This window comes from Trematomus bernacchii, unplaced genomic scaffold, assembly GCF_902827165.1.
Source record: "Trematomus bernacchii unplaced genomic scaffold, fTreBer1.1, whole genome shotgun sequence".
In the NCBI taxonomy this organism is placed as follows: domain Eukaryota; kingdom Metazoa; phylum Chordata; class Actinopteri; order Perciformes; family Nototheniidae; genus Trematomus; species Trematomus bernacchii.
This window is the reverse complement of record NW_022987573.1, coordinates 2,495,821-2,519,568: the sequence shown is the minus strand read 5'-3', so window position 1 is coordinate 2,519,568 and position 23,748 is coordinate 2,495,821. Positions and strand designations below refer to the sequence as shown.

The window sequence follows — 23,748 nt, the reverse complement described above, 5'->3', positions numbered from 1 at the left end:
AAATCCCTTACCAAAAAAGTATGTATAACTGACTTAATTTCTCCTCCCAGCACCACCACAGCAATACTGTCCCTCATCTTCTGTGGTGTATGAGCTAAGCTATGCCTGGGAAGCTGTGCACATCTGAGGTAGCACTGACGCAAATAAATGCTTGATCAACTCAATTTCCTCCTAAAGTCTCATTCTTCTTCTCACCTGCCATCCGTTTCCCATCTCCTCTCTCTTTCATTCCGCGCTCTCTCCCAGCAAGTGACTGAAGGTTCAGATTTATGAAGCAGCCCGTTCGCTGGTGGCCACAATCCAGCCGAAGCAAGTGATTTGTTCAGAGATTACTGACAGAGGAGACAGAGAAAGGAGTGTTAATAATGTTATTCACAAATCACTGTGTGTGCGTGCGTGCGTGCGTGTGTGTTTGCATGTGCGTGCATGTGAGAGAAAAATAGGTTTCATTGTATAAGTAGTCTCTACTTTCCTTAACAAGGGTATTCAACCACAAGCATTTCTCAGCAGTACAGAGACAATCCATCCTTCTTAATGAGACTCTGGCACTAACATTAAATGGTTTCTGGGAAGTGTTTTATTTTTAAACACTCTATTTAAAAAATATGAATTATTCTTTTAACAATGACCTTTTCGACAAAGCCTTTCAGCCTATTTGGAGAAGAAGCCTTTAAATAAAAATAATTGCCACAGGAATGGTGTAGTGTAGTCAATGATATCTCTTGGATGCTTGTTTTATCACTTTAGGAACTAACGAAGGACTCTTCAGCGAGGGCACCTTCAGTCTCCTCCACCCACACCTCCAGCCATATGTGGCCCTGGTCGAGCAGCAGTGTTGACGGGGGCCGCTGGCAGGGCCCCTCCTACTTAATTACCTGTGTGATGGAGTGGCTCCCCACCAAGCAGAGGCTGTCAGGGGCAGTGCGGACACACGGAGCTGACCACTCTCACCCGCCTCACCTTTTCCCTGCCTCTGCTGTCAGATCAGGTTATTAATAAAACAGCAACAGCCGGAGAGCATAACCTGATTTCCTCCCAATGTTTTTTGCCTCTCTTGGTCACTTGGTAACAAAAATACTCAATAACAGCATTATCCCTTTTTAATACAGTATAAAAAGGGCTTTGTTGACTGTCCCAGGCTTCATTAGGACGCCTCCTTTTTGTCTATTGGACTACACAGAGAACACAGGCCTGCAGAGAATTAAGTGGAAAGTACTGAGGGTTCAAACTGTACCCGTTGAGACTTTGACAGAACACACTAACTGTTGCTGGAGCAACCGATTCCAAATCAGAAGAGAAAACTGGATCACTAATTTCTCAAAATGTCCTCTTCCACTGTGTCCCGTTCTCTATCTTCTCTCTCTGCTCAAGGTAATCTAAACATATTCTCAAACATTTGTAGTCTGTGGACACTGAGCAGTTGATTTTCCAAAACGTTGTTCAGGGGTTGGCTTTCTTTCAACAATATGCGGGAACACTGAACTCAAGCCTCTCCAGTACAGCTGCACACATTACGAAACGCAAGGACACTTTTTTTCATGCCTATCTGATTAGAGTTCAGTTGAAGCAATTAACATTTGTTCAACAAACATATACCTCTGCCACCTGACTTGACATGTTTAAAAAAGGACAGGGTTTCTCCATAAGGAACACTAAGCAGCCTGTTTTAGTACAGTTTTGAATACAATTCTTGAGCATTTACATAGTCCTCGAGTCTCAAGTATGAACACTTTTAATCAGCTATGCTAATGCATTCATGAACGATGAGAAAACTGCTGTCTGAATAGAGGCTCCCAGTGTGACTGAGGTGTTGTGGGGGTTTGTTCAGGTGAGCAGGACTGCGCCTGTGGAGACACTTATCACCCACAGCAGAAACAGTCTCATGCATGCCCAGAATTCTCAATGACATTACACCGGCCGACGTGCCGTTTGAACAAGGGGAAAGTGCTGCTCTCAGATGAGAATGCCAAGTGAAGAGAGACCTCCATATTATGTGTGAGCAGAGGGAGCAGGATTTACGTGTTCTATTGTGTGTGTGTGTGTGTGTGTGTGTGTGTGTGTGTGTGTGTGTGTGTGTGTGTGTGTGTGTGTGTGTGTGTGTGTGTGTGTGTGTGTGTGTGTGTGTGTGTGTGTGCGTGTGCGTGTGCGCGTGCGTGCGTGTGTGTGTAGATCTATGATTCATCATCTAGGTCACATGTTATCACCTTCACCACAAGTCTATCTCAACTGACAAAGTGAGACACTGACAGACAAGTGGAACAAAACACATCTGTCTCCTAACAGAGAAGTGTGGTTACTTACAGGGACAGTTTTTAGAATGAGCAGTCAATTGTCATTCCCTCTTCCACCTTGTATAAGACACTTTACTATATTATCAATAAATGATGTTTAGCCCTTTGTATTTGGCACACTTCTGCAACTTGCCAGCATTATTTAATGAGTATATTTTGAAGCTGATGTTGAGCATAAATGTAATACTGTGATAGCCAGATATGATGCCAGTTTGGACAATCAAGCTATAAATCTGTTCATAAAGTAGCTCCCTTTAAATTAAAACTCACACTTAAGCCTTGTTTTTGCAAAAGAAATGTGGGTACTGGAGTTAGGACTGGGAACAGTGCAGTCTAAAATATGTTTCTTAATGGCCCCACATTTCTTAAAATGAGCTTTACATCACGTAGCCTAGTATGTGCGTGTCTTTTGATCATGTTCAACCCTGTCTGAAGTATCACGTATCAAACCGAGCAGCGGTGCCACATCCTGCCCACTAACGTGCATATATCTAACTTTATCTGACCTTGTGTAATTCACAAAGTCATTTTTGTTTGGTCAACAACAAGGTCTCCACCGATCACTTCAGCTCTCTTCGTACTCTCGAGTTCCCATCATGAGCCCCTGCCCCTGTCCAAACCGGGGAATTAGAACACGTTGATGTTGCGGTGAGAAAGCGTTGTGGGAGGACCCTGTTGATGACAGGCTGCTCACTGAAAGGCAGAGGGACGAATACAATCGGGTGGAGAAGCTCACGCACGACTCCAGTCCAACGGAATCCCGACTTGTTTAGCCTGTACCGGGCACAGAGGAGCTCCGGTGCGCAGTCTTTACGCACACCAAACAGCGGACCGGGGGTCGTCTGTCAGTCACCACCATGTCAGCGGCAACAGCTTCGATAGCAGATGTGTCCCGGACTGATCTTACCAACAAAGATGACAGCCGTTACCGGAATAATTCAGGTAAAAACGATGAAATGATTCAACATGCTGTCTCGAGTTGAGCATATATGGAGGTGTGTGAGACGGATAATTATTTTAGGCACTTTGCTCTACTTCTATTATTAACAGAAAGGCCTGTATTTTAGAATATTACACGTATTTTGTAAGAGGGTTGTCTACAAGTTTTATTCAAAGATCATTGCATTTTTTTATTGAGATTTAATTTATCTTTTGTAATATCCCTCTAGTTTTAAAGTTAGTGTTCTTCAATAATAGTCAAGGTATGCATTACAGATTTGATCTGTTTTTGATGGGTCTGTACAAAAATTGCATAGGTGAATACACTTTCTATCATATAATAATAGTTGTTGGCAAGTAAATGAACATCATGCACACCTTTCTTCTAGATCTTATAATCTACGCATATTTTTAGAAAGAAAAAAGGAAGTGAAAAGGGGAGTTATCACTGGTGGCTTTACACCAGAAACTGATGCACTGAACATCTCTCTCTGACACAAACACATACATTACATAAAAGTAATGCTCTCTATCTATCGGCTATTAAGTGCAACCCTATGTTACATAAACGTGAACATGTTGAGCTTAATGCTTAGGAGAGTATCCCAGTTGAATCTTTACAAGTGTCACTGTTACATTTGATCAGAAGTGTGTGTAAATCTTCATCCTCATCTCTGTCTGTCTGTCTGTCTGTCTGTCTGTCTGTCTGTCTGTCTGTCTGTCTGTGACACCACAAACCTTTAGTGTGCTTTCAAGCCCCCTGTGGTGATAAAAGTGCACCACATTCTTCTCCTATAGGTGCACAGCCCCTAGGAAGAACATCACATTCTTGGATATTTTCTTCCAGTGAATAGTTACAAAGAGGAAAACTACAAAATCTCTCCAATGCCATAAGTGTATTGGTTAAAGTGAACACCAGTAGCAGCGTTTCCTCAGTAAACAGGCAGATTTGGACTTGGCCTGATCACATTATCCGTCCCAGTCGTGCTGGAAATCACCGACTTGATGTCATTGTTTTTATTTGCAACCCAACAGCTTGTGTCATGATGAAGTGATTTTACAGTATGTTGTTGGTTCTCCGTGCCAGACTGCTGACGTACCGAGCTAACACAGTGAGACCTCCCCTCCTGTAGCCAATATGCTGAGCACTGTGCTGTATGATAACCAGTTGTTTAGCATGGCTCCAGATGGCCCTTATGTTTCCACCAGCCTTGCAGGCCTTTTGTTTAATGCTTTATCACATTTCCTGTTTCGATACTGTTAGAATCCGATGCAGCACAGCACCAGGCGGTTACAAGGGGACGGACAGTGTTTTGTCACACATCGTTGTGCAGCCCTTCAGGGGTTCAGTGCTGATAGCTGTGGAATGATTGTCCCATCCAACATTAAATCCCATCTGCAGTGCTCCATTCTTCTTTGTTGTTCACCCTGAACAGTTTTGTGCTTCTTTTGCATTCAGAGTCCTCGGTTCATCTCTGGGAAAACACATTTCTTTTGAAGATACATGAATTATGCATGTATTCAAACTTTAGCTGAACTTTTAATGATTAACGAACTTCTAACTTTTTTCTTTTAGATCAGGCTCAGTGTGCACCCATGATCCTGCCTGCCCTGGGCACCCAGAGGATCATCCAGGGCAATGGCACCACGGTGGGGACAGTCATCTCCCTGCAGTGCCCAGCCAAACACAAACTGGTTGGAAGTGAGCTGAAGTGCGTCATGGACACCAACAGCCCCCACTGGGTGGGCGAGACCTACTGTAAACGTGAGTAACTAAGACCTGGATCCGACAGTTCATTTAGAAATATTGCCTCTTAATTATGCACTTTGTAACTAAAAAGTGTGTGTGTAGAATACATCCTTGGATAAAAGCGTCTAACAAGTGATATGTAATCTAATCTTCAAAATACTTTTACTGGGAGAATTGCAGTGGCTGCAAAACCTCCCCTGAACTGTCTGTCTGCTCATTATTCTGAGGAAATGGGATATACTGTATATTAACCATCATGTGATAGACATTGTGGCTGTGGGCTATGTTACATAAAGATACTTGATATTTGGCTTGCCATAATGAATTCTTCTAAATGATGTGAGGACACATTTGAGAGAAAATGATGTCTTGCTTGAGGATAAAGCTCATTAAAGGAGAATATTAATGGTAATGGAGATAGAGAGGAATAATTTCAGGCAGGTGCACAGTTGGCCGCTGTTTTGATGAGCAAGTGGAAAAGGGGAGAGCAGGATCTTAATTATGTTTCAGGATAAATCATCATGGGAGAAAAGAAGCTGGTGGGAAATGGAAATAAATGAAAAATGGGATTTAGATCTTATTGTCCTTTTCTTGTTGGAAAGTAGAAAATCTGCCAATCTCCTCTGGTCAAAAATAATGAAATACTTGTGAGATTAGTTTATGTGCAGTGGCAGACTTGTACATAGATTTTGCAGAATGATAAATGGAACTTTAAGTGCATGACATTGAAATAAAGTTGATTAATCAGTCATCATTCTTCTTCTTCTTCTCTCACACCCCAGCTCTGCCTACATATGACGACTTTGGTTTCCGTGTGGCTGTTCTGGCATCCATTATCAGCGCGGCCATAATCCTCTTCATGTCCATGGCCTTCATCACCTGCTGTTGGGTCGACTGCATGAGAGAAGACAAAAGGAAAAAGCAAGAGAGGTGAGATACCATAACACAAGTATAAGTTAAAATCAAGGTGACCATGGAGAATTTGCAGTTTAAAGTCACTGTTATTCACTGGAGCTCTAATGTGTTTAAAACATTTCCTTTCTTATATATTTTTTAAAGCCAGCACTGTTTACATACATGTTCACTGGCTTGTTGTCTTCTTTGCTTATGCTGGCACATAGTGTGTTACCGCTACATAAAGATCTGGGCAATAGTGTGAAAGAATAAGCAGATCTATGTACCGTATCATCCGCTTACCTGCATGAGCATCCTCTTGCATGAGACAAAAATGAAACTCACTCACAAAAAGACAGCTCCAAACCCACACTAGTATTTTCTGGCATTACTGATGTGGAAGTATTTTCAGCAAAATGAGTTATCAGTGAGTTTTCTGTAATGCATTCACGAACTGAAGTACTGATATGCATGTTTAAATATATTTCTTAAACAGGGAGCAAGATATGTGGAAGTGGGAGGAGCAGCCCCAACATCAGGAAGACAACAGGTCTCGCTACAGCCATAAAGGCAGGAACAACAACAACAACAACACCCCGGAGAAGGTGCTTTCACTTTGGGACCATGAAAACCCAGCCATGCGCGACAACATGCAAGCCTGCAGGTGAGATTTAGGCTGACTTTTGCTTAAACAAACAAAAAGAAACGTCAATATGTGTGTAGACCACACTTAAAAACAACTTATTGTCCTTTCTTCCAGATGTCATCAGCAGTACTCCTATGGTCTTGACCGTGAATATGGCCCCGCTCCTCCACTTTATACTCTCCCAGGCTACGACTACAACCAGCCTCTCTTACACCCAAACCTAGAATATGCAAAGATGTCTGGTCTTCCTGAATTCAGCGATCCTCCTCAATCCTCCAGCCAAACCATGAATCCAGACCTGCAGATCTCAGCAGTGAGCAGAGCTGGTTTCGTAAGGCAGTATGGAGGACGGGAGAGCAGTTTGTCAGGAGTGAGCCCATCTATCACCGATGAATCCAACACAAGGAATATAAACCCTGCCAAAGAATTTTCCATTCGGATTATATCAGTGTGAGATGCCATCATCAGTCAAAGACTTGGTTACCGGCCAAATGAATTGGTCTGTACAATGAGGACTATAGGAAATAATAACTGAACATTCCTGATCTTGTTGAAAATATAATGTCTGCAGTTCTGCACTGTATGAATGAAGGCTCTATTTGCATACTGATCTGACAGACTTATGTGCCTTTTGAAAAAATGTAATGGCACAGTGCCCTCTGTCTGAAAAGAAGAGCCATTGCACTTTCAGGACACTGGCCTTGTTGGATGACAACCCCTATAATTTAAATGTCAAGGGACTTTCATGCTCTTAACAGAGCTTTTCAGAAACAAGTCATATTGTTATGTTTTGGTTCAAGTTAACCACTAAGGAGTTCTATGGAAAAGGGGTTCACAAAACATTACAGGCAGCTGAGAACTCATGTCAAGGCTCACTTTGGTGGGTGTGGAGATCAGCTGGGGAGCACTGGCCACAATGTAAATAATACTGTGTTATTTTTTAAAGAATGTAAATAAATGAAAGACTTCTACTGATAACAAGTGAATTGTATTACATCATACAATGGTGTACCTTTCCCTCTGAGGGACTAATGTAAATGTTTACAAGCTAACGTGATAAGGTGGCAGCAGTGATTTTGTCTGAGTAATGATGTAGCACAGGAACACACAGGAATAAGTGACATAATAATCATACAAAAATGTAAGAATGTAAAATCTAAATAATAATAATAGGAATAATAATAGGGTTAGTCACACAAAAATGAATAATAATAGGGATAGTAATAATAATACTAATAATAATAGGGATTATATTAATAATACTAATAGTAATATAAATAATATTAACAGTGAGTATTATTAAGCCTAATGTTCTTATTATGATTATTAATAATTCTCTTTTTTATTATATGTCATTAACAGGTCTAATTGAAACTAGAATAAAGGAAAATAGGGAATAAATGAAAGTGATAATTGACACCTCTGCGGTTCAGGGTGAGTAAAAGAAGGCTTAGCTCCGGTAATCTGCCTGTCAGCTCAGCACAGGATACTCACCACGCGGCTCGGAGGTCATGTGGCCCCGGCAGGCGGCGCCGCTTGCTGATGTAACGGAGCAAAGAGACCGTCACACCGGGGACACCAGGAAGTTTTACCGGGAGGCTCGGAAGCACGTCCCCCAGTCTGTTTTTCAGTATGACAGGTTTGTGAAACATGGGTAAAATGTTTTGGGATATTTTTCAGGAATCATTGCACCCACACTTCAAGGATACAGAGGATCACTGGCCGCCTGCTGTGCTGTTTGGGTGCGCCACTTGTTGCATATAATCTACAGTTTGTAAATGTTGTTGGTGCTATAGCAATGTGCTATCAAAAGCATTCATTTTTGGCTTAATGTGACGAAGTGTTTGGATCATATTTCTGCTCAGATATCCAGCCTAAAAACAAAACAAGCAGTTATATGTAAACGATGCAATTAAATAGTAATGCAGCCATTTAGAAAACATATGCATGCTTTACTGTCAATCATATCTAATCCTGATGTTTAGTTTAAGAGTATTCAAAATAACTGCCCTTAAATATGACATTTAGATCATGTGATCTTTATTTACTTTAACAAAACATATTGTTTATTTATTTCTAGTAGGATATTATCACCTGTTTTAAAGGTGTTGCCAGTTTTATTGAATAAAAATGTAATTTGTAAATTGTATGTTTTTCAGAAATTATAATGCTGGATGTCACCACATTCACAAGGCAAAGATAGACTGTTGGAACATGTAAACTAAAAGACTAACAAATGGACACTGAAAAGGAAATCTTCTTTTATATTGAACATTAACTTCAGTCACTAAGATACCCTTCTTGATTCCTCAGTGTTGAAAGCATCAAAGTGAGATGAGATCGACATCAACAGTGAGTTCGTAGGAAAATGTGGGATTGGTTTTGAAATCAGTCTGTATCTTCAAAAAACGTTTACAAAATACATACACAAATGATCATCAAGTTTAACCAGCAGTCAATAAAGGACATGGACTTCAACACACTTTTATTCACTGCAGACCTTCCTGTTAAAACAAATGTAAGAGCCTATTTTATTTAAGCACACCCTTTCGAGTAAATTTGTTATTAAGTGTTGTCAAATGGACAATTTTACAGCCACTGTATTTACCTTTAAACTGGAGAATAAACCTCTTAATTATTTATTTTCAGAGCAAGACTTGTGCCAAGACCAGCTTACCAAGAAACTACTTACTGTCAGACTAGACATAAAATCTGCAGGCCTACAATTAGAGCTTTGTAGCATACTCTAATTGAACAGGGTCATACGTTTATGACCTGATGTGAACTCCACACAATGGCCCATGCAGCTTTTAGATCACCAATGTCTTAATTTATATGAATTAAAAAAGTTTGAATGTAGTGTAGTGTGCATTTTTAAGTTTGTCTTTAATGTTGTGCTTTCTATCGTCCTTGACTAGACATTGACGATTACCATGAGCAGCTCCAGAGGGACGCCCACTTCCTGTGCTCGGATCAGAGGATGGACACTGAACTGATGGACAGATTGGTGCTGCAGCTAAACAGGATCTACCCCCAGATACTCAGTGACAAGGAAGCCCACGGGGTCACTACAGTTAACATTTGACACTATTCCATCATGAAACATCCTGTTTGAAAAGTGATCATGTCTTTGCACCTGGTCTCTGGCACAGTGTGTAGGTATACAGTTGTGAACAGTTATTTATTTCATTATGTGTCCCCCCCTGCAGTTCAGGAAGCTGAGCGTTCCCACCAAGGTGCGGTTAGCCGAGCTGTTGAAGCACCTGCACAGGAAGGGCGAGGAGGCATGTCATGAATTCTACAGAGGACTTCACATCCACGCTGAGGACGTCTACTCCAGCCTGCCCACCAGAGTCATACAGAAAGGTACAAACAAAGACAGATCTTAATGTATTTTTAAGATGAAGTTTCTCACAGAGATGTATTGAAGTAGTGTAACGGAAAGGTAATTCCTTGTGCAGTAGAATTACTGCAGTGGTCATGTTAGGGGTGTCGTAATATACCTGATTTGTACAATTAAATCATGTGATGTTTATAATACAGATGGAAAATATTGTGTTAACAACCCAACGCTTTTTACCTATATTTTATCAATTATATTTAAGTTTCTTTGCATTCTCCTTACTCAATGTCTCACACACAAATGAGTGTAATTAAAAGCCAAAAAAGAGACAAAATACACAATAAAAAAGTCAAATTTGACTGCTAGCATTTATGCTGGTATATTTCAAAATATTCTAAATTGCGATATTATTATTGAGAATTATTTTCACAATAACCATTTAGCTATAATCTGATATTGTTACAGCCTTATTTTAATTAAATCACCTTGCTTTACTTTTTTAAAAATTGGTCCTGAAAATGGAAGTGAGAAAAGGTCTGTTCATGCCCTTGTAAATTCCTGTTCATAAAGTTAGTTACACTTCTTTTTTTCAAAGTCATGTTGTTATCCAATACATTTGAAGTGCAATGGTTTGGCAGATCTCACTTGTAACTTCCCTGGTGGCCCATATCGGTGGATCCCCTGCTGTGTAATTGCCTGTCTGGCCTAATGTAGCTTATCCTATCCAAGAAAAAGAAGGAAGCCAGTGTGTTGCCTGGACTGCAGTGCAAGTAGTGGATGTGACTAAACATAGTCTCATATTAAAAGTGTTGGGTTGACCTTATTTTTCACTCTTTTACGTTCTAGAAACGTCTGATGCAAAATGGTCTAACACCATGGCGATCCACCAAGAGCGATATGTGCTGAATGACAGAGGTACATCTAATCAACAGCTCACACAACTTCTGAGTACTGTAGATCAATAAATACACTTTCTGTTATTTATATATATTTGAGGTTCAATTGTAAATACAGTCATCTGCTATTAATCACAAACGTCTTGGGCAGCGTTAAGCACAGGATGCAACAGGAAACCATTGCAAAATAGATAGAGACCATAACTGAATATAAGGATAATATTGTGCAAAATAAATTGACTGTATACTGGCATAAACAGACACCGGTTGCTACCTAGAAAGTATTAAATCATTCTCAAACCTTTCTTAAAACTTTGCAGCAGATGTTTTTGTTTGTATGACAAGAAAAAAATGATAATTTGTGGTTAATGGGCTGAAATACAACTTTGAATCTGCAGTTGTAGTAGTTTTATTTTGCTGTATGAGTAGGATGTGTGTTTTGTTTTAAATGGTGGTCTTACTGTCCGTGCCTCTGTGCCCCTCACTGATTGTCAGATAAACCCCTAAAGCCCAACTTAGCTTTGTTCTTCTACAAACATAGTTGTCTGCTGAACCTTTTAACCCCTGGCATCACAATGTGGCCCCTGCTGCTCCACGCTGCTGCCCCATTCATCATCCCATTACATTCACGGCGCTGGCTTTGTGGGTCAAAAACAGCTTCCTCTGTGCGGCATTCCTTTGAACAGTCAGGGCGCTTCCACTGGGTCAAAGGTGTGTCAGCTGAGAAAACAGGTCATCAGGAATGACTCCCAATCGGAATTCATACAAAGAAAAGATTGATGATGACTGTGAACAAGAAAACTGTGCACAGAGCAGCTTTGGATTATTGCCATGTTGTCTTTATTATTTGTTTTACTTCATACCAATAATTTAGAAGACACCAACAAACTACACACATTTTTGAATGCCCACCAGCTGATCAGATATTCTAGTGTTGTTGGTGTCAATGTCACAGATGGGAACTTTATCTATTTCCTTTCCTTTTGCAGGACCAATGTTCTTCCTGAGCTGTTTCAGTTTTGCAGTTGGAATTGCAATGCTCTACTATTACGGAGGTGAGTCATACAGAGGGTTCAGACTTCCCTGGACATTTTAAATTACCTTTGAATATCAATGTTCTCCTCTCTTTGTGTTGTTTCCTTCTAAACCACTCTCTCTATGTATTTCTTAATACTCTATGTTTCCCCTCTTTCTGCCTACAGAGGGTGAGACACTGAGAAGCACCAGCCCTTTTCTTCACTGCTCAGCAGCAAGATTTAGTAAAGGCGCTAAAGATGTTTTTATATCCTATTCGGAGGTTGGCAGGCGAAAAAAAGAAGACCGTTAGATGCTGAATTGCTTGAGGCGCTGTGAGAAGAACAAGCTGTGAAATTTGCCACTTTGCTGTGCCAAACTCATACACACTTTGAGAGCTAAAAATTACACGCATTTGTAAGCACTAATTGACTTGTTTTTTAAACTGAAGCCAACATTATGTGTGTCATTCTGTGTTGAAATTCCCACAGCTGACGTTGCTTTACATGGATTTTTGGAAATAATCGTATCTGAATTTATTGTGCGTAAAAAACAATAATAATTCCAATCACATTTTCAGCTAAAATGAAGCGGAATAATAACTGAGAAATTGCACACCCACACAGCTGTTTTCAAATACTCACAGACACAGACAGATTAGACTGCTCAGGTAGAAGTTGGGTGGAGCTATGCAGGGAATCGCATCATGTCTACAAAATATGCATCAACACGAATGACAGAGGGTTGTCCCTCTCGAACAGGTACACCTAAACCAACAGGAAGTACGGTATGTCAATCAAACACAGCTTGTTGACACACACAAGAAGAAGAGGACTAAGTAGGCAACCTAAATGAAAATGCCTGTGAGCTCTGGTGTACCACAGTTTCTCAAACACAAAATAGATATGTCCAACCACGCACACACTTCAGTGCCTTTATTAATACTGTGATGGTGCTGTTGGAAATCTAATGACTAAAGTGCACTGTAATCATTTTCATGATTTGCTCAATTAAAGCAAATGCTGACATCAACTGGAGTGGTATCTTTTGTTTTTATGTAGTACAGTATGTCAAAAGAGTGACAACAAAAGACACAGAAATGTATACAATTAATTAGCATTCAATTAAAATCACAGTAATGAGCAGTGCCGTGTTCTCTCATATGTCTGACAATGTGAACATGACATAAAAAAATAGTTTTTAGAACAACTATTACATCTGTTTCTTTTACTTGCATCCCTCAATGGCAAAACTGAAAATGACATGTAGATAATGAGTGAATAAACGTAAGGCAATCACAGTCCTCCCAGAGCATTACAACAACAAGAAATGTAGAAAGCAACAAAATATGAATCTGACGTTCACTGTATGAACAGGATCCGTAGAGACACTAGAGGGCGCCGCTCGCTCATTCAGTGCACCATAAGAAGGAAACATGAGGATGATGGAAAATGTTCTGGTGTGCTATAACAATGACAAACTGGAGCAACAGACAGCCTTCATTAATTAATAATGACAATTAAATTGATTGAATGACTAGAGTCAACTTTAATTAAATGCTACATTAAACACTGTCAATTGTTAATAAAGGACCTGTGTGAAGGGCGGATTCCTTTTGTACTCACTTTAAGCCTTTTTTCAAGTATCTCCTACAGGATTATGAATCAGTAGAGAAAAGGCCACATTGGAGATGATACAGTACAGCTGTGGAGGAGAGTTCAGGTGCCTGATATCGGGAGATTTGCAACACTAAGCAGCACTTTACCGCCCCTCTCTTGTCTGAAAAGAGAGAGCAACAGATGAGAGATGGAAGTCGTGGAAAGGGGAGAGGGAGGTGTTGAAGGGGGTTGGAAGTGTCACCAGGGTGAAAGTTCATTTCGATTACTGGTATCCACATTCCCACGAGGGGAGGGAGCTATTATTTGTCCTGCAGCGCACGACCTCCATGATCACCAGCATCCTCTGATGTCGGTCCCCCACAGGGCCGGTCATGTTCAACTCCAGGACTGAGATGGAGCAAGCAGAGTATAGGAGCCATAGACATACATAATGTATATATATCAGTCCACAGATCTGCCCTGAGTGGAGCTGTGTGTGTCATCAATCTGGCTCTTGTCTCGTCTGGCTGTTTCCACGGTTACCAATGATAGTTGTGGAGGAGGAAAAGGATGAGATTATGACGTTGGTTTGTCATCTGAAAAGGTGCTTTGTCACAGTAACGTTGAGGAAATTATAGATTGGAACATGAATATTCCTCAGGTGATTACATGAAACAGGCCCAAGCTGCTTTTATGTTCTTGTGTTAAACCACTCAAGTGTATAAAATGAGCATTTGCTCCGACTCTAATTGGGGTTTCAGTGACATTTCTGAAACACAGTCTAATTAAGGCTTCCACTTTAACAAGCAGTTCTGCTGGGGTCTGTGCTGTGTTGACTCTGACTCACCAGCTGCTGCTGGTCCAGAGAACCACAGACACACTCCATCTTTGCTCAGAGCACAGAGAGTCATGGCACAACCAAACATTGTTATAATTGAATGTTAGGCATGACGCCTGTGGTCGGGGGCAGATGTATTGGTAAGGTTAAAGCTGTGGAGGTGCATGGTACGTGCTTTGAGTCAGATGAGGCACACCCTTCACCGAATACATTTGCTCAGCAGACCCATCAAACCTCTTGGTTCATGCTGTCTGGAAATGAACCATGACATCTTCCACCCACGTCATCACTGGCGATTAAAAATGGAAGCATGTTCTGCTGTCAGCATGTGTGTGTATGCGTGTGTTTTTCTGTGTGTGCATTTGTGTCTGGCCAGCGCTCAGGGTCACTATCGTTCAACAAAGAGACAGACAGTGTGAGGTCACAGGTCTCTGAGCACAGTTGTCTCCACTTTCCTGTTTGTCCACTTGTAACAAATGTTGTGTTGTTTAGCTCCAGACCCCTTTGTCACTACTGATGTTTCTCTCTTTTTCGCTGTTTTCTCTGAGTGCAGGACAATGTTTTTCTGGTAAATGAACAGTAGTAGTTTTTTAGTTTTTGTGAGTCGTTTTCTGTTGGAAATTTCTCAGAGAGCCTGGAGAGGTCAGTGTGTTTGTAGGTCAGGTAGGGGATTGTGCAGTCCAGGTCAGGGGAGGAGAGGCCTAAAAACATGCTGACTACATAAATGTCTATAGCAGACAACTGCACAGCAAAGCAGGAGAGAAAATACCTGTTTGTGAGTGAGAAAGAGGTTGAGCATAAAGAATGTATGTGAGCGGCAAAAATGTAGAGAATACTTGTGTGTGTATCTTTGTGTCTTTTTTAGTTGCTTTGCTTCGGCCGGTGGACTCCAAATGCTGTGATGAAGATGTTGACAACCAATATGATAAAAACCAGACATGTGGTCAAGTTTTCCATAATGTTAAGCCTCCAATGCCTTTGCTCATCATTCAGGTTCCATCGAACTGAGGACAAAACCAAAAAAATATAATTAAACAGTCTCCTTGATTCTGGGACTCAAGCCAGCTGATTCTCCATGGATTTGGCTTACAACCATAAATCCATATATACTTAATTCTGGGAGTTTGAGAAATTCAAAGGCTCTATGAGTAATCACACAAAAATGCAGGAGTATCGTTTATTAAACTTTGACAAGGCCATATGAGGACAAAATAGTCATTAAACTCAGTGTTTCCCTGTCTAAACTGCTATTTTGCTTAATACCTTTTTGAGTGAAAGCTGCGCAGAATACCGTTTACATTCCGCAAAAAATACTCTTTTAAAAGCTCAGAAAACATACCAAACACCATTTCTAGGCCTTTAGAAACACTTTGGAATTGATAAAGTGTTTCAGATGTTGCACAAGTTCTGTCTGGGGAATAAGAGACTTAACTTGTGAAACCTAGTTAAAAGCAATTGATTAATCAGATCTATATATATATGATGTGTATTTATACTGATAACAGCAATAATCTCTCAAATATCCCCAAAAATCTATTTGGATTTCTGAGTTTTATTACAGTTTGATTATAACAGGGAATTAAACCTGTCTTCTGAGCTTGCAAATTCATCAAATGGGCAAACAATGTGTTGATTGGGAAATTATTGTTATTTTTGATATAGAGAGAGGTCTATGAGACTTTAGGTCAATGAGAACAGTGGTTAGTGGTAGAGCTCAGGACAACAAAACACAATAAACTGTTATAAGTTACACGTTTTTTAGTTATATGTGTAGCATTGAAGACAAGTATAACTTTCAGATCTATAGTTGGAATGTATACAATTAATAAACCATCTTTATAATATAATGTTTTTAATCCATTTTAAACCTGTTGTACCATCATTGACTCATTGGCCTTAGCTTCAACCTAACATTCAAATACTTGTATGTAAAATATCAGTTAATCAATGTAGATATGCAGTTATTCTATACAGACAATGACAACAAGCTTTTGATACAAAGCACGAGGAAATAAACAGAAAAAACAATACAGGGAAGAGTGAACTGAACAGGGGAAGCTTGTATTTCCTGTGTGACATACTTGCTCATGTGTGCCTAATAAACACCTTGATCTAAAAAATAATGGAAAATAACTAGTACAAGTTGTCATCTTAATCATCACAGACACTGGCTACAATGATGAGACAGAGAACTAAGGTACATTTCAGGGTTAATGTGTGTGTGTCCACCAGGAAAACGGTACGTGTATGTTTGTGGGAGATTACCAAAGGTTAAACGGTGTAAAGACCCCGCCTGGTTGTGTGTGATCCTGGGGTGGGGTAGAGTGGGGTAGAGTGGGGTTAGGGAAGGCTGGTGGTATGTAGGCTGCTCACATCACGCACCACTGGTTCCATTAGACAGAGCTGGATCGGCAGAAACGGGAGGGGAGGATGGTGGGGGCAGCGGGGTTCAGAGCAGTCAAAGAAAATGAAGGAAGAGGGGTGAAAAGAGCGATGAGAATGAGATGTGTTTGATATTCGGGTGGAAACGAGGGGGGCTTCTGGGGGGGTCGGGGGGAGTCAGAAGATTTGGTGGATGGAGGGGGGTCAGAGGGGGCAGGCGTTCATGAATGTGTGATGACTCTCACATGTTGACTGACCTTCTTCTGACATGTGATCCTTCACATACAAAAACAAAAAGAGTAAATCTTATTTTAGCGTGGATTATGATAACGTTTTTTTTTTGTGCGCACAGCACATTTACAAAGGGGTAAATTATGAGTATCTCAATTTTATAAATATATATGAAATCAAGTTAAGGAAAATAAACCAAGCATTGGAGTGGGTAATCACCTACATTTTATTAATTCAATTTTATTTAATTAAATTTATTTTACATTAGAAATAGAGAGAGAAAGAGAGAGAAATGACGTTGTACCATCAGAGTTGTTGTATTTCAGTTTTGAAGAGGATACTAACAAACAGTCATTTATTTATTCTGCCGGTTGGAGCTAAGATGAGTCAATGTGCCTCTCATCTTTACTCATCTTTCCATCTCAATGCACCTATTTTTTTTCCAACACCAGATGTGGCTGCTGAATGAGTGAATAGAAGGCACTTTTCTATTTAGTTGTTTATTTACTGTAAGTCATGCATAGACATGAGCAGTGACAGGTACTGACACGTTTACACGCACGTATAGAGAGTAACCTCCCTCCTTCAACTCCCACGTGTGCTGACGGCAGCACTAAAACCTAGCAAACTATGACCTGGTGTCAGGCCTTGTTTCCATGGTTACAGCTAGTCCAACTGGTAATGAGTTGTTTGTCAGGAGCCATGGACTTGACATTGGTGAATCTTAATAAGAGACACACAAAGGGCTCGTGAAGGTTGAGAGATGTGAAGGTTACCAGACAAAGAAAAGCACAATTTTCTCACCTGTGAAGATGAGCAGGACTCCGACTGCGACCTGCAGACACAGGGAGATGCTGATTAGAGTGATGATGGGAATGTAAAAGGAGAAGTTTGGTCCCTGCTCCATCACAGCCTTTAGCTGGGATGCGTTGGCCATCAGTAGAGCCACATCCAGCATGCTCTCCGCTGCACTCTTCTTATTAGCATAGTGGTTCATGTTCAGAGGGGCTGGGCTGCGGGGCCCAGCATCTGGACGGGAGGCCTGGGGAGAGAAGAAAGTAACCGACACAGAGATAATGTTTGTGGCTTTGAGATAGCACCTGCAAGAAGTAGGCTTGCAAACGAACAGGAAGGCTGCTCTGTGCTGCATTTTGTTCTCTTAATAGAGCAACATGCAGCATGATGATGATACTGCCGCTACTTTTGTGCTTCCTGTGCATCGATGTTGACAATCTGGTTATCATTCTGACCTAATTAGCACAACAAGCCATTACAGAAAAGTGACCTTTGAAAACAGATCCATTAGTACAGCAGAGAGATACTGAAACACTGGTAACAGATCCATTAAAACACGCTGAACCTGAACAAGTCAGCATGGGCAGCAATCAAGGCTTTTTCCTTGCTGTGGTTTTCTAAATGATGCACATTTTCTTTTTCTCAGAGCTTACAATATTGTGTGTTGCTGTGAGCTCTCCACTGTTTGTTGACATAATCAGATCAAAGCAGTCTGTTTGATATACTGGTGGTGAGTGATACTGTCTGTGACCCATCAGTCATTTCCTGCTCATATGAACACCTGTCTCTGAAAGCAGGATAACAGAGTTAGCTGTATGACTGCCCTGAGAAAAACCCAGAACCGCCATTTTACGAATGCAGTTTTGTTCATTTATCCTACTTTACTATAATCCAATCCAATCCACTTTATTTATATAGCACATATTAAAAACAGAGGGTTTACCGAAGTGCTTCACAGCAAACATAACATTATAATAAAATATAATATTACAATAATAGATAAAAGGCACACATAAGAATAGATAAAAGGCATACATAAGAATAGATAAAAGGCACATAAAGGCTATGGACAGACATTAAAAGCATAAAAATAGATAAAACAGCTCAAACTGACTCGAAAGCGAGGGAAAAGAGGTGGGTCTTCAGGCGGGACTTAAAAGTTTGAAGGGTGGGCGACAATTTGACATGGGGGGGCAGGTCAATCCAGAGCCTGGGGGCTACCGCTGAGAAGACTCGGTCTACCCTGGTCTTTTTCTTGGTTTTAGGGACTACTAGCAGCAGCTGATCAGCCGAACTCAAAGTCCTTGAGGGGGTGTACAGAGGGGCCAGCCCATTGAGCGATGTAAAAACAAACAATCAAATCTTAAAATGAACTCTAAAATGGACAGGAAGCCAGTGGAGGGAAGCCAGAATAGGTGTGATGTGTTCATGCTTGCGTGTTCAAAGTATAAAACTAAATTGACCTAAACTCACAGCAGTTAATTAATTATGTTTGCATAATCTATAAAGCAGGGGCTAAGAAAAGGAGATTAATTTAGGTTGCATTATATGGGTGATCAACAGGTGATAACCAAAAGCATAAAATAAATATTCTTAGTTTTGCGTTGAATTCTTTATTTCATTGATTCTTGTGTGGGTGATGATTATGTAACAAGATGGGCTACGTTTGGTGTTTGTGTATACTTCATCCTAGTGGACTCTGCACTGAAAAAAAAAATGTAGTGGCCATGCAGTTGCTGGATAAACACTCTGCTTGTTCATTACAAATAATGAAAATACTCCTTTCTTTGAAGCACTGCTGCCGACAAACCACTTATAGCTACTGTTCAGCTATGACTGAGCACTATCGCTAAGGATTCAGTCTTGTCAAGGACAAAACCTAGCACACTCTCTGTGAACATAAAATAATCAGCAGTGCTTTCAGTCGCTTCCTCGACACTGAAGCGTTCCCTTTTTTTCTCACAACACACCCCTGCCGCTGCAGAGAGCATAGTTTGTCAGGGATTAACCAAACCACAAAGCTTGTATGAACTGTTTTCCCACTGCTCCAGAGATATAGAAAAGAGGAGATGTACCCTCTAATTTGCAACAGGGAAGGCCACAGCTGAATTACAATGTATTCAGGAGATTCACAACAATCAGTTGGCTTGGTTAAGTTGATGTATGAGGGGGAAGTACTAACTCTACAGAAGTTGTGGTGAAGGGGGGTAAGAGAAGAGCTCTGGTAGCAGCAATTATTTTTGGAAGAGTTATTTTTAATCTGGTGATAACCACTGGACAAGCCATGTTTAATTCCATTAATGAGCCATTGCCTTTTGGACATGGATTACACATGTCACTGGCCAAGCTGTTCATCTGGCAGCATACCTGTCATTTCAGTTTATGTCATTCATTTTTATAATCTAGCACAGCTTTATTTTAACACTTCAGAGACATCCTGACAACATCCAGCAAATCTTCAAAAATCGTCTCCATGGGCGTTCTCAAAATCTTTTTCACTCTGAGCCATTATGCCCCATAGTAAGACTCATAACAAGGAATTAGACAGTGTTTCAAAACATGTTTCCCTACAGTCCACGAGAAAGCAACGTGGTGTGGTGTAGTGCCCTTGTGACTGTGAGTTGTGCCAAATGCCACAAATGGCATACTGTCATGACGTGTCAGGGTCAGCCATTCTGCTCTCAAACACTGACAAACGCTTTTCAGAGACAGCCCTTTATCCCCAAGTCAACAGACCACAGTGAGATAATGCTTGTTGAGAGATCACTAGTTGTAAAAATGCAATCAGTATGTCTGGCAACACGGCAAATGGATTTCCTCAGAAATTCACCCGCACACATAAGGAAATCTTTTTGACGTACATAATCGGTTTAGTATTGAGTCGGTCAAGGTTAAGGGCCACATACTCATTCAGTACAAGCTTTTTGTAAAGATTTATCCTGTTCTTTACTACTATCATATGGCTGAAAACATAGGATAACAACTAATCACAGAGGAGATCATTTAGAAAATATGAAATATAGGCCATGGTATGTCACACTGTTATCACGAGGGGGATGGCGAAATGCTATATGTGTCTGTGCAAAAACACATCTGATCCAGGCTTTCGTTTTGATAACACTTCAATTGAAAAACACCCAGTAAACGTCATATTTGCACATTATTTTTTACATTTTGTTTTCCCATTTGAAAGCAGAGCGCTCATCAGTCACCCGGCCATTACAGATCTATTGTTATTTTGCACAATCCAAAACCAAAGGTACTCATTAAGTAAATCGCTCTGTACTGCTCCTTGGTTTCAATCATTATTTTGGTGATGAATTATTCACACTGCATTCCTTGTCTAAAAAAAGACTCAGGGGACACACCACCGAGACAGAAAAGGAGGAGGGTGAGGATGGAAGGGAAGACAATGATACAAGTTGTTTGAATCTGTTTTTAACTCGTGTCAATGTGGAATAGGAGATGTATTCAGACAGGAAAACTTAACATATTCTGCCTTCTGCAGACTCAGATCAGGTGTCCAAGTGTGCAGTATAAAAGAAAAATTGTTTAAATGAAATCAGATTGTCAGATAATTAACTTAAAGATTATCTCTTAAAGTGATTAATGTGGACCGAAGTGATGAACTGAAGTCATTTAAGAAGAGGATGGGCGAGGTTTAAACTAGCGCCAATTTTGTTTTTTAAACAAATAAAATGCTACTTCTTTCCATACAAAGCTGATGTACCCCTCTCACACATACAGCAGGGGAATATAATTTATCTCCCTTTATAAATAACTGTCTGCCTAATGCCTAGTTGCAGTGCAATGGTTTACTTGCTTTGAAATCAATCTCTATAACCCTGAGATTAAACCTCAATCTAATTGAACCATAAACACTAGTTTGTTCAGTGTGTATTCAAAAGGCAATTCAAGTCTTGGCTTTCTTTCAGGCAAAAGAAAGGAACTCATTCAACTTGCACACCTAATCCTAAACTTTTCCCACATCGTCGCACTAACTGATTACCGCTTAGCTAAATACCTGCGTGTCAGTTACTGTGAGTGTATGTCATGACTATTGCTTTGTACCACTTTGTTTCTGACATACAGAAAGCTCTTTGCAGCAACAATGCAAGACACCACTTAGGCATGGTGAGACCTTGCATTTATTATTCAGTTAAATGAACATGCTGTTGTTTAGCAACATTATAAAAAAGAAAATGAACTTGCATCAATAGCTGCATGGGTGTGCTTCCCTTCCTTTTGTTTGTTTTTTTCTTATACATCAGCACTTCTCTCCATTTCATCCATCATGTCCTATCAGCAGCCTCTCTCTCTCTCTCTCACTCACCTCAAACTCTGGCCCTCGTCCAGATGAGGATCGACCTAACTGTAAATCTAATTTCCATGATTCTCTGAAGGGCTTTTAGTTTTACAGCCTTTCACAGGGCAAAGATAACATGGCTATTTCATAGGGGTGGTCTTTTCCGCTAATATAGCAATCAGAGATAGAAACATTTTATTAGGGAAAGTTTCAGTGTAAAATCTACAAGGACATGCTGAAGAATGTGCTGGCAACGAACTGACATCTGACACATAATCTGATTGGTCTCAGATTACAGTGTAACACAAGCACATATTAAAAGGCTGTGGAAAGTCTCTATAAAAGATATTCATTCTGCCGACCATGGTTTTATTCCATTCGTATTGACTCACACAAGGAGACAAATTGTAAATACAAACAATTGCTTATTTTATTGAGCGTAAGGGAATTATGTTATGCATCTGTTGGCTGAGCTCTGCAAGGAACACACACACACACACACACACACACACACACACACACACACACACACACACACACACACACACACACACACACACACACACACACACACACACACACACACACACACACACACACACACACACACACACACACACACACACACACACACACACACACACACACACACACACGCACACACACACACACACACACACACACACACACACACACACACACACAGATCTATCTGAAATGGCACTATAAAGACAAGGATGATGTAGCAATGCCCATTTCCTTGCCCTGTGAAATTGCATCTCAAAAAGCCACTATATGTTGTAACTGAATGTCAAATGGCAACTTCAATTGTCACATCAAACACAATTAGAACTCTTGTTGTGGCATGAAGCAGAGTGACATTATATAAAAGTAAACTCTGAGATTGCATGTGTTTGTTTGAGCAATTTGGCCAGTGAAGTGGAAACAAAGAAGGGCATTCACTATTTATTAGGGCACTTCAGGTGCCAACAATGCTTCACTCCTAGACTGAACTGGACTGTCATCTGACCTTGCATGCCTGCACCAGATGTTAAGGTCTATGTTTTAGTGTTTTATTTTATTCATTTATTTCCGAGTGTACACACATCATTTTTAATCTGCAAAGTTTATGTATAACCCGGTATAACCCCATCCCCCCCTTGATAGATGACATGTAATGTGAGAACAGGACAGAAGTGGCATTAAAATGCAGAAACAACTTTGGGTGGATACTTTAACAGGATCATTTTACATCAAAATGCAGCAACGACACAACATCTCTTTGACCAAATCCAAACAATGATATGACCATGTCAATTTGACAATGTTGCTATTCATGACTGCTGCATAGAATTCCATTTTACAGGTATGTCTTTCAGCACCTTTGTGGCACTTGTTGGATTGCACTATTGATGGTTTTGGATGCAGTTTGCAAAAAACAAGAATAAAAACCTTTATGAGCAGAAAATAATCCATCAAGGCTTCTCTAATTTCAACCCACCTCTTATTATACCAGTATCTAAAATGTATTCACATTTAGCATATTAAAGCACAACACAGGATTTCCCTTCTCTGAAAAAAAAATCGATTCGGATGTCTTACCTCAGTCCCACTTCCCCTGTTGCTGCTGCTCATCACGCCATGCGTGCGGTATAGGCTACTGCACCTCAGCTGCACCTCTGACAAATTGAGCTGCAAAGCAAAGTGTAGGGGAAGTGCAAGCATTGTCTGTTGGAAGAACAGCATAATCACATAGAGGTTTTTTAAATAGTATTTGCCCACTACAAAATTAGATCCCTATAAAAATATTGTACAGCAGGCTGTT

The 23,748-nt window shown here is 40.4% G+C and overlaps 3 protein-coding genes across 7 annotated transcripts; 2 read left to right on the top strand and 1 right to left on the bottom strand.

Moving 5' to 3' along the window:
* Positions 1 to 2,836: 2,836 nt before the first annotated feature.
* Positions 2,837 to 7,498, top strand: LOC117479362. The gene is made up of 5 exons (XM_034126290.1): positions 2,837 to 3,233; positions 4,807 to 4,995; positions 5,763 to 5,910; positions 6,371 to 6,538; positions 6,635 to 7,498. The coding sequence occupies exons 1-5, from the start codon at positions 3,149 to 3,151 to the stop codon at positions 6,972 to 6,974; spliced, it is 930 nt and encodes a 309-aa protein (XP_033982181.1). The 5' UTR covers positions 2,837 to 3,148; the 3' UTR covers positions 6,975 to 7,498.
* Positions 7,499 to 7,937: 439 nt separating this feature from the next.
* On the top strand, positions 7,938 to 12,805 carry LOC117479555 (caspase recruitment domain-containing protein 19-like). Of its 5 annotated transcripts, none has more exons than XM_034126632.1 (7): positions 7,938 to 8,174; positions 8,834 to 8,872; positions 9,439 to 9,584; positions 9,730 to 9,886; positions 10,710 to 10,778; positions 11,749 to 11,814; positions 11,962 to 12,805. In XM_034126632.1, exons 3-7 carry the CDS (start codon positions 9,501 to 9,503, stop codon positions 12,084 to 12,086), a joined length of 501 nt encoding a protein of 166 aa, XP_033982523.1. In that variant the 5' UTR covers positions 7,938 to 8,174; positions 8,834 to 8,872; positions 9,439 to 9,500; the 3' UTR covers positions 12,087 to 12,805. The 5 variants fall into 5 exon arrangements, with proteins under 5 accessions (XP_033982523.1, XP_033982522.1, XP_033982520.1 ...); XM_034126631.1 differs by having other exon boundaries at positions 7,938 to 8,262; XM_034126629.1 differs by lacking the exon at positions 8,834 to 8,872 and having other exon boundaries at positions 7,938 to 8,159.
* Positions 12,806 to 15,048: 2,243 nt separating this feature from the next.
* Positions 15,049 to 23,541, bottom strand: LOC117479570 (ninjurin-1-like). Its single transcript, XM_034126650.1, has 3 exons — positions 23,526 to 23,541; positions 17,627 to 17,864; positions 15,049 to 15,213 (listed from the first exon to the last, which is right to left on the bottom strand). Exons 2-3 carry the CDS (start codon positions 17,817 to 17,819, stop codon positions 15,071 to 15,073), a joined length of 336 nt encoding a protein of 111 aa, XP_033982541.1. The 5' UTR covers positions 17,820 to 17,864; positions 23,526 to 23,541; the 3' UTR covers positions 15,049 to 15,070.
* Positions 23,542 to 23,748: the final 207 nt, after the last annotated feature.

Bases quoted from the DNA above. Each gene is read 5' to 3' on its own strand.
- LOC117479362 (XM_034126290.1), top strand. From the start codon at position 3,149: ATGTCAGCGGCAACAGCTTCGATAGCAGATGTGTCCCGGACTGATCTT. The intron at 4,996-5,762 runs GTGAGTAACTAA...CTCACACCCCAG, and splicing joins GGGCGAGACCTACTGTAAAC to CTCTGCCTACATATGACGAC. The intron at 5,911-6,370 runs GTGAGATACCAT...TTTCTTAAACAG, and splicing joins AAAAGGAAAAAGCAAGAGAG to GGAGCAAGATATGTGGAAGT.
- LOC117479570 (XM_034126650.1), bottom strand. From the start codon at position 17,819: ATGAACCACTATGCTAATAAGAAGAGTGCAGCGGAGAGCATGCTGGAT. The intron at 15,214-17,626 runs GTGAGAAAATTG...TTTTGTCCTCAG, and splicing joins AGTCCTGCTCATCTTCACAG to TTCGATGGAACCTGAATGAT.
- LOC117479555 (XM_034126629.1), top strand. The intron at 9,585-9,729 runs GTCACTACAGTT...CCCCCCCTGCAG, and splicing joins GTGACAAGGAAGCCCACGGG to TTCAGGAAGCTGAGCGTTCC. The intron at 11,815-11,961 runs GTGAGTCATACA...TTCTGCCTACAG, and splicing joins AATGCTCTACTATTACGGAG to AGGGTGAGACACTGAGAAGC.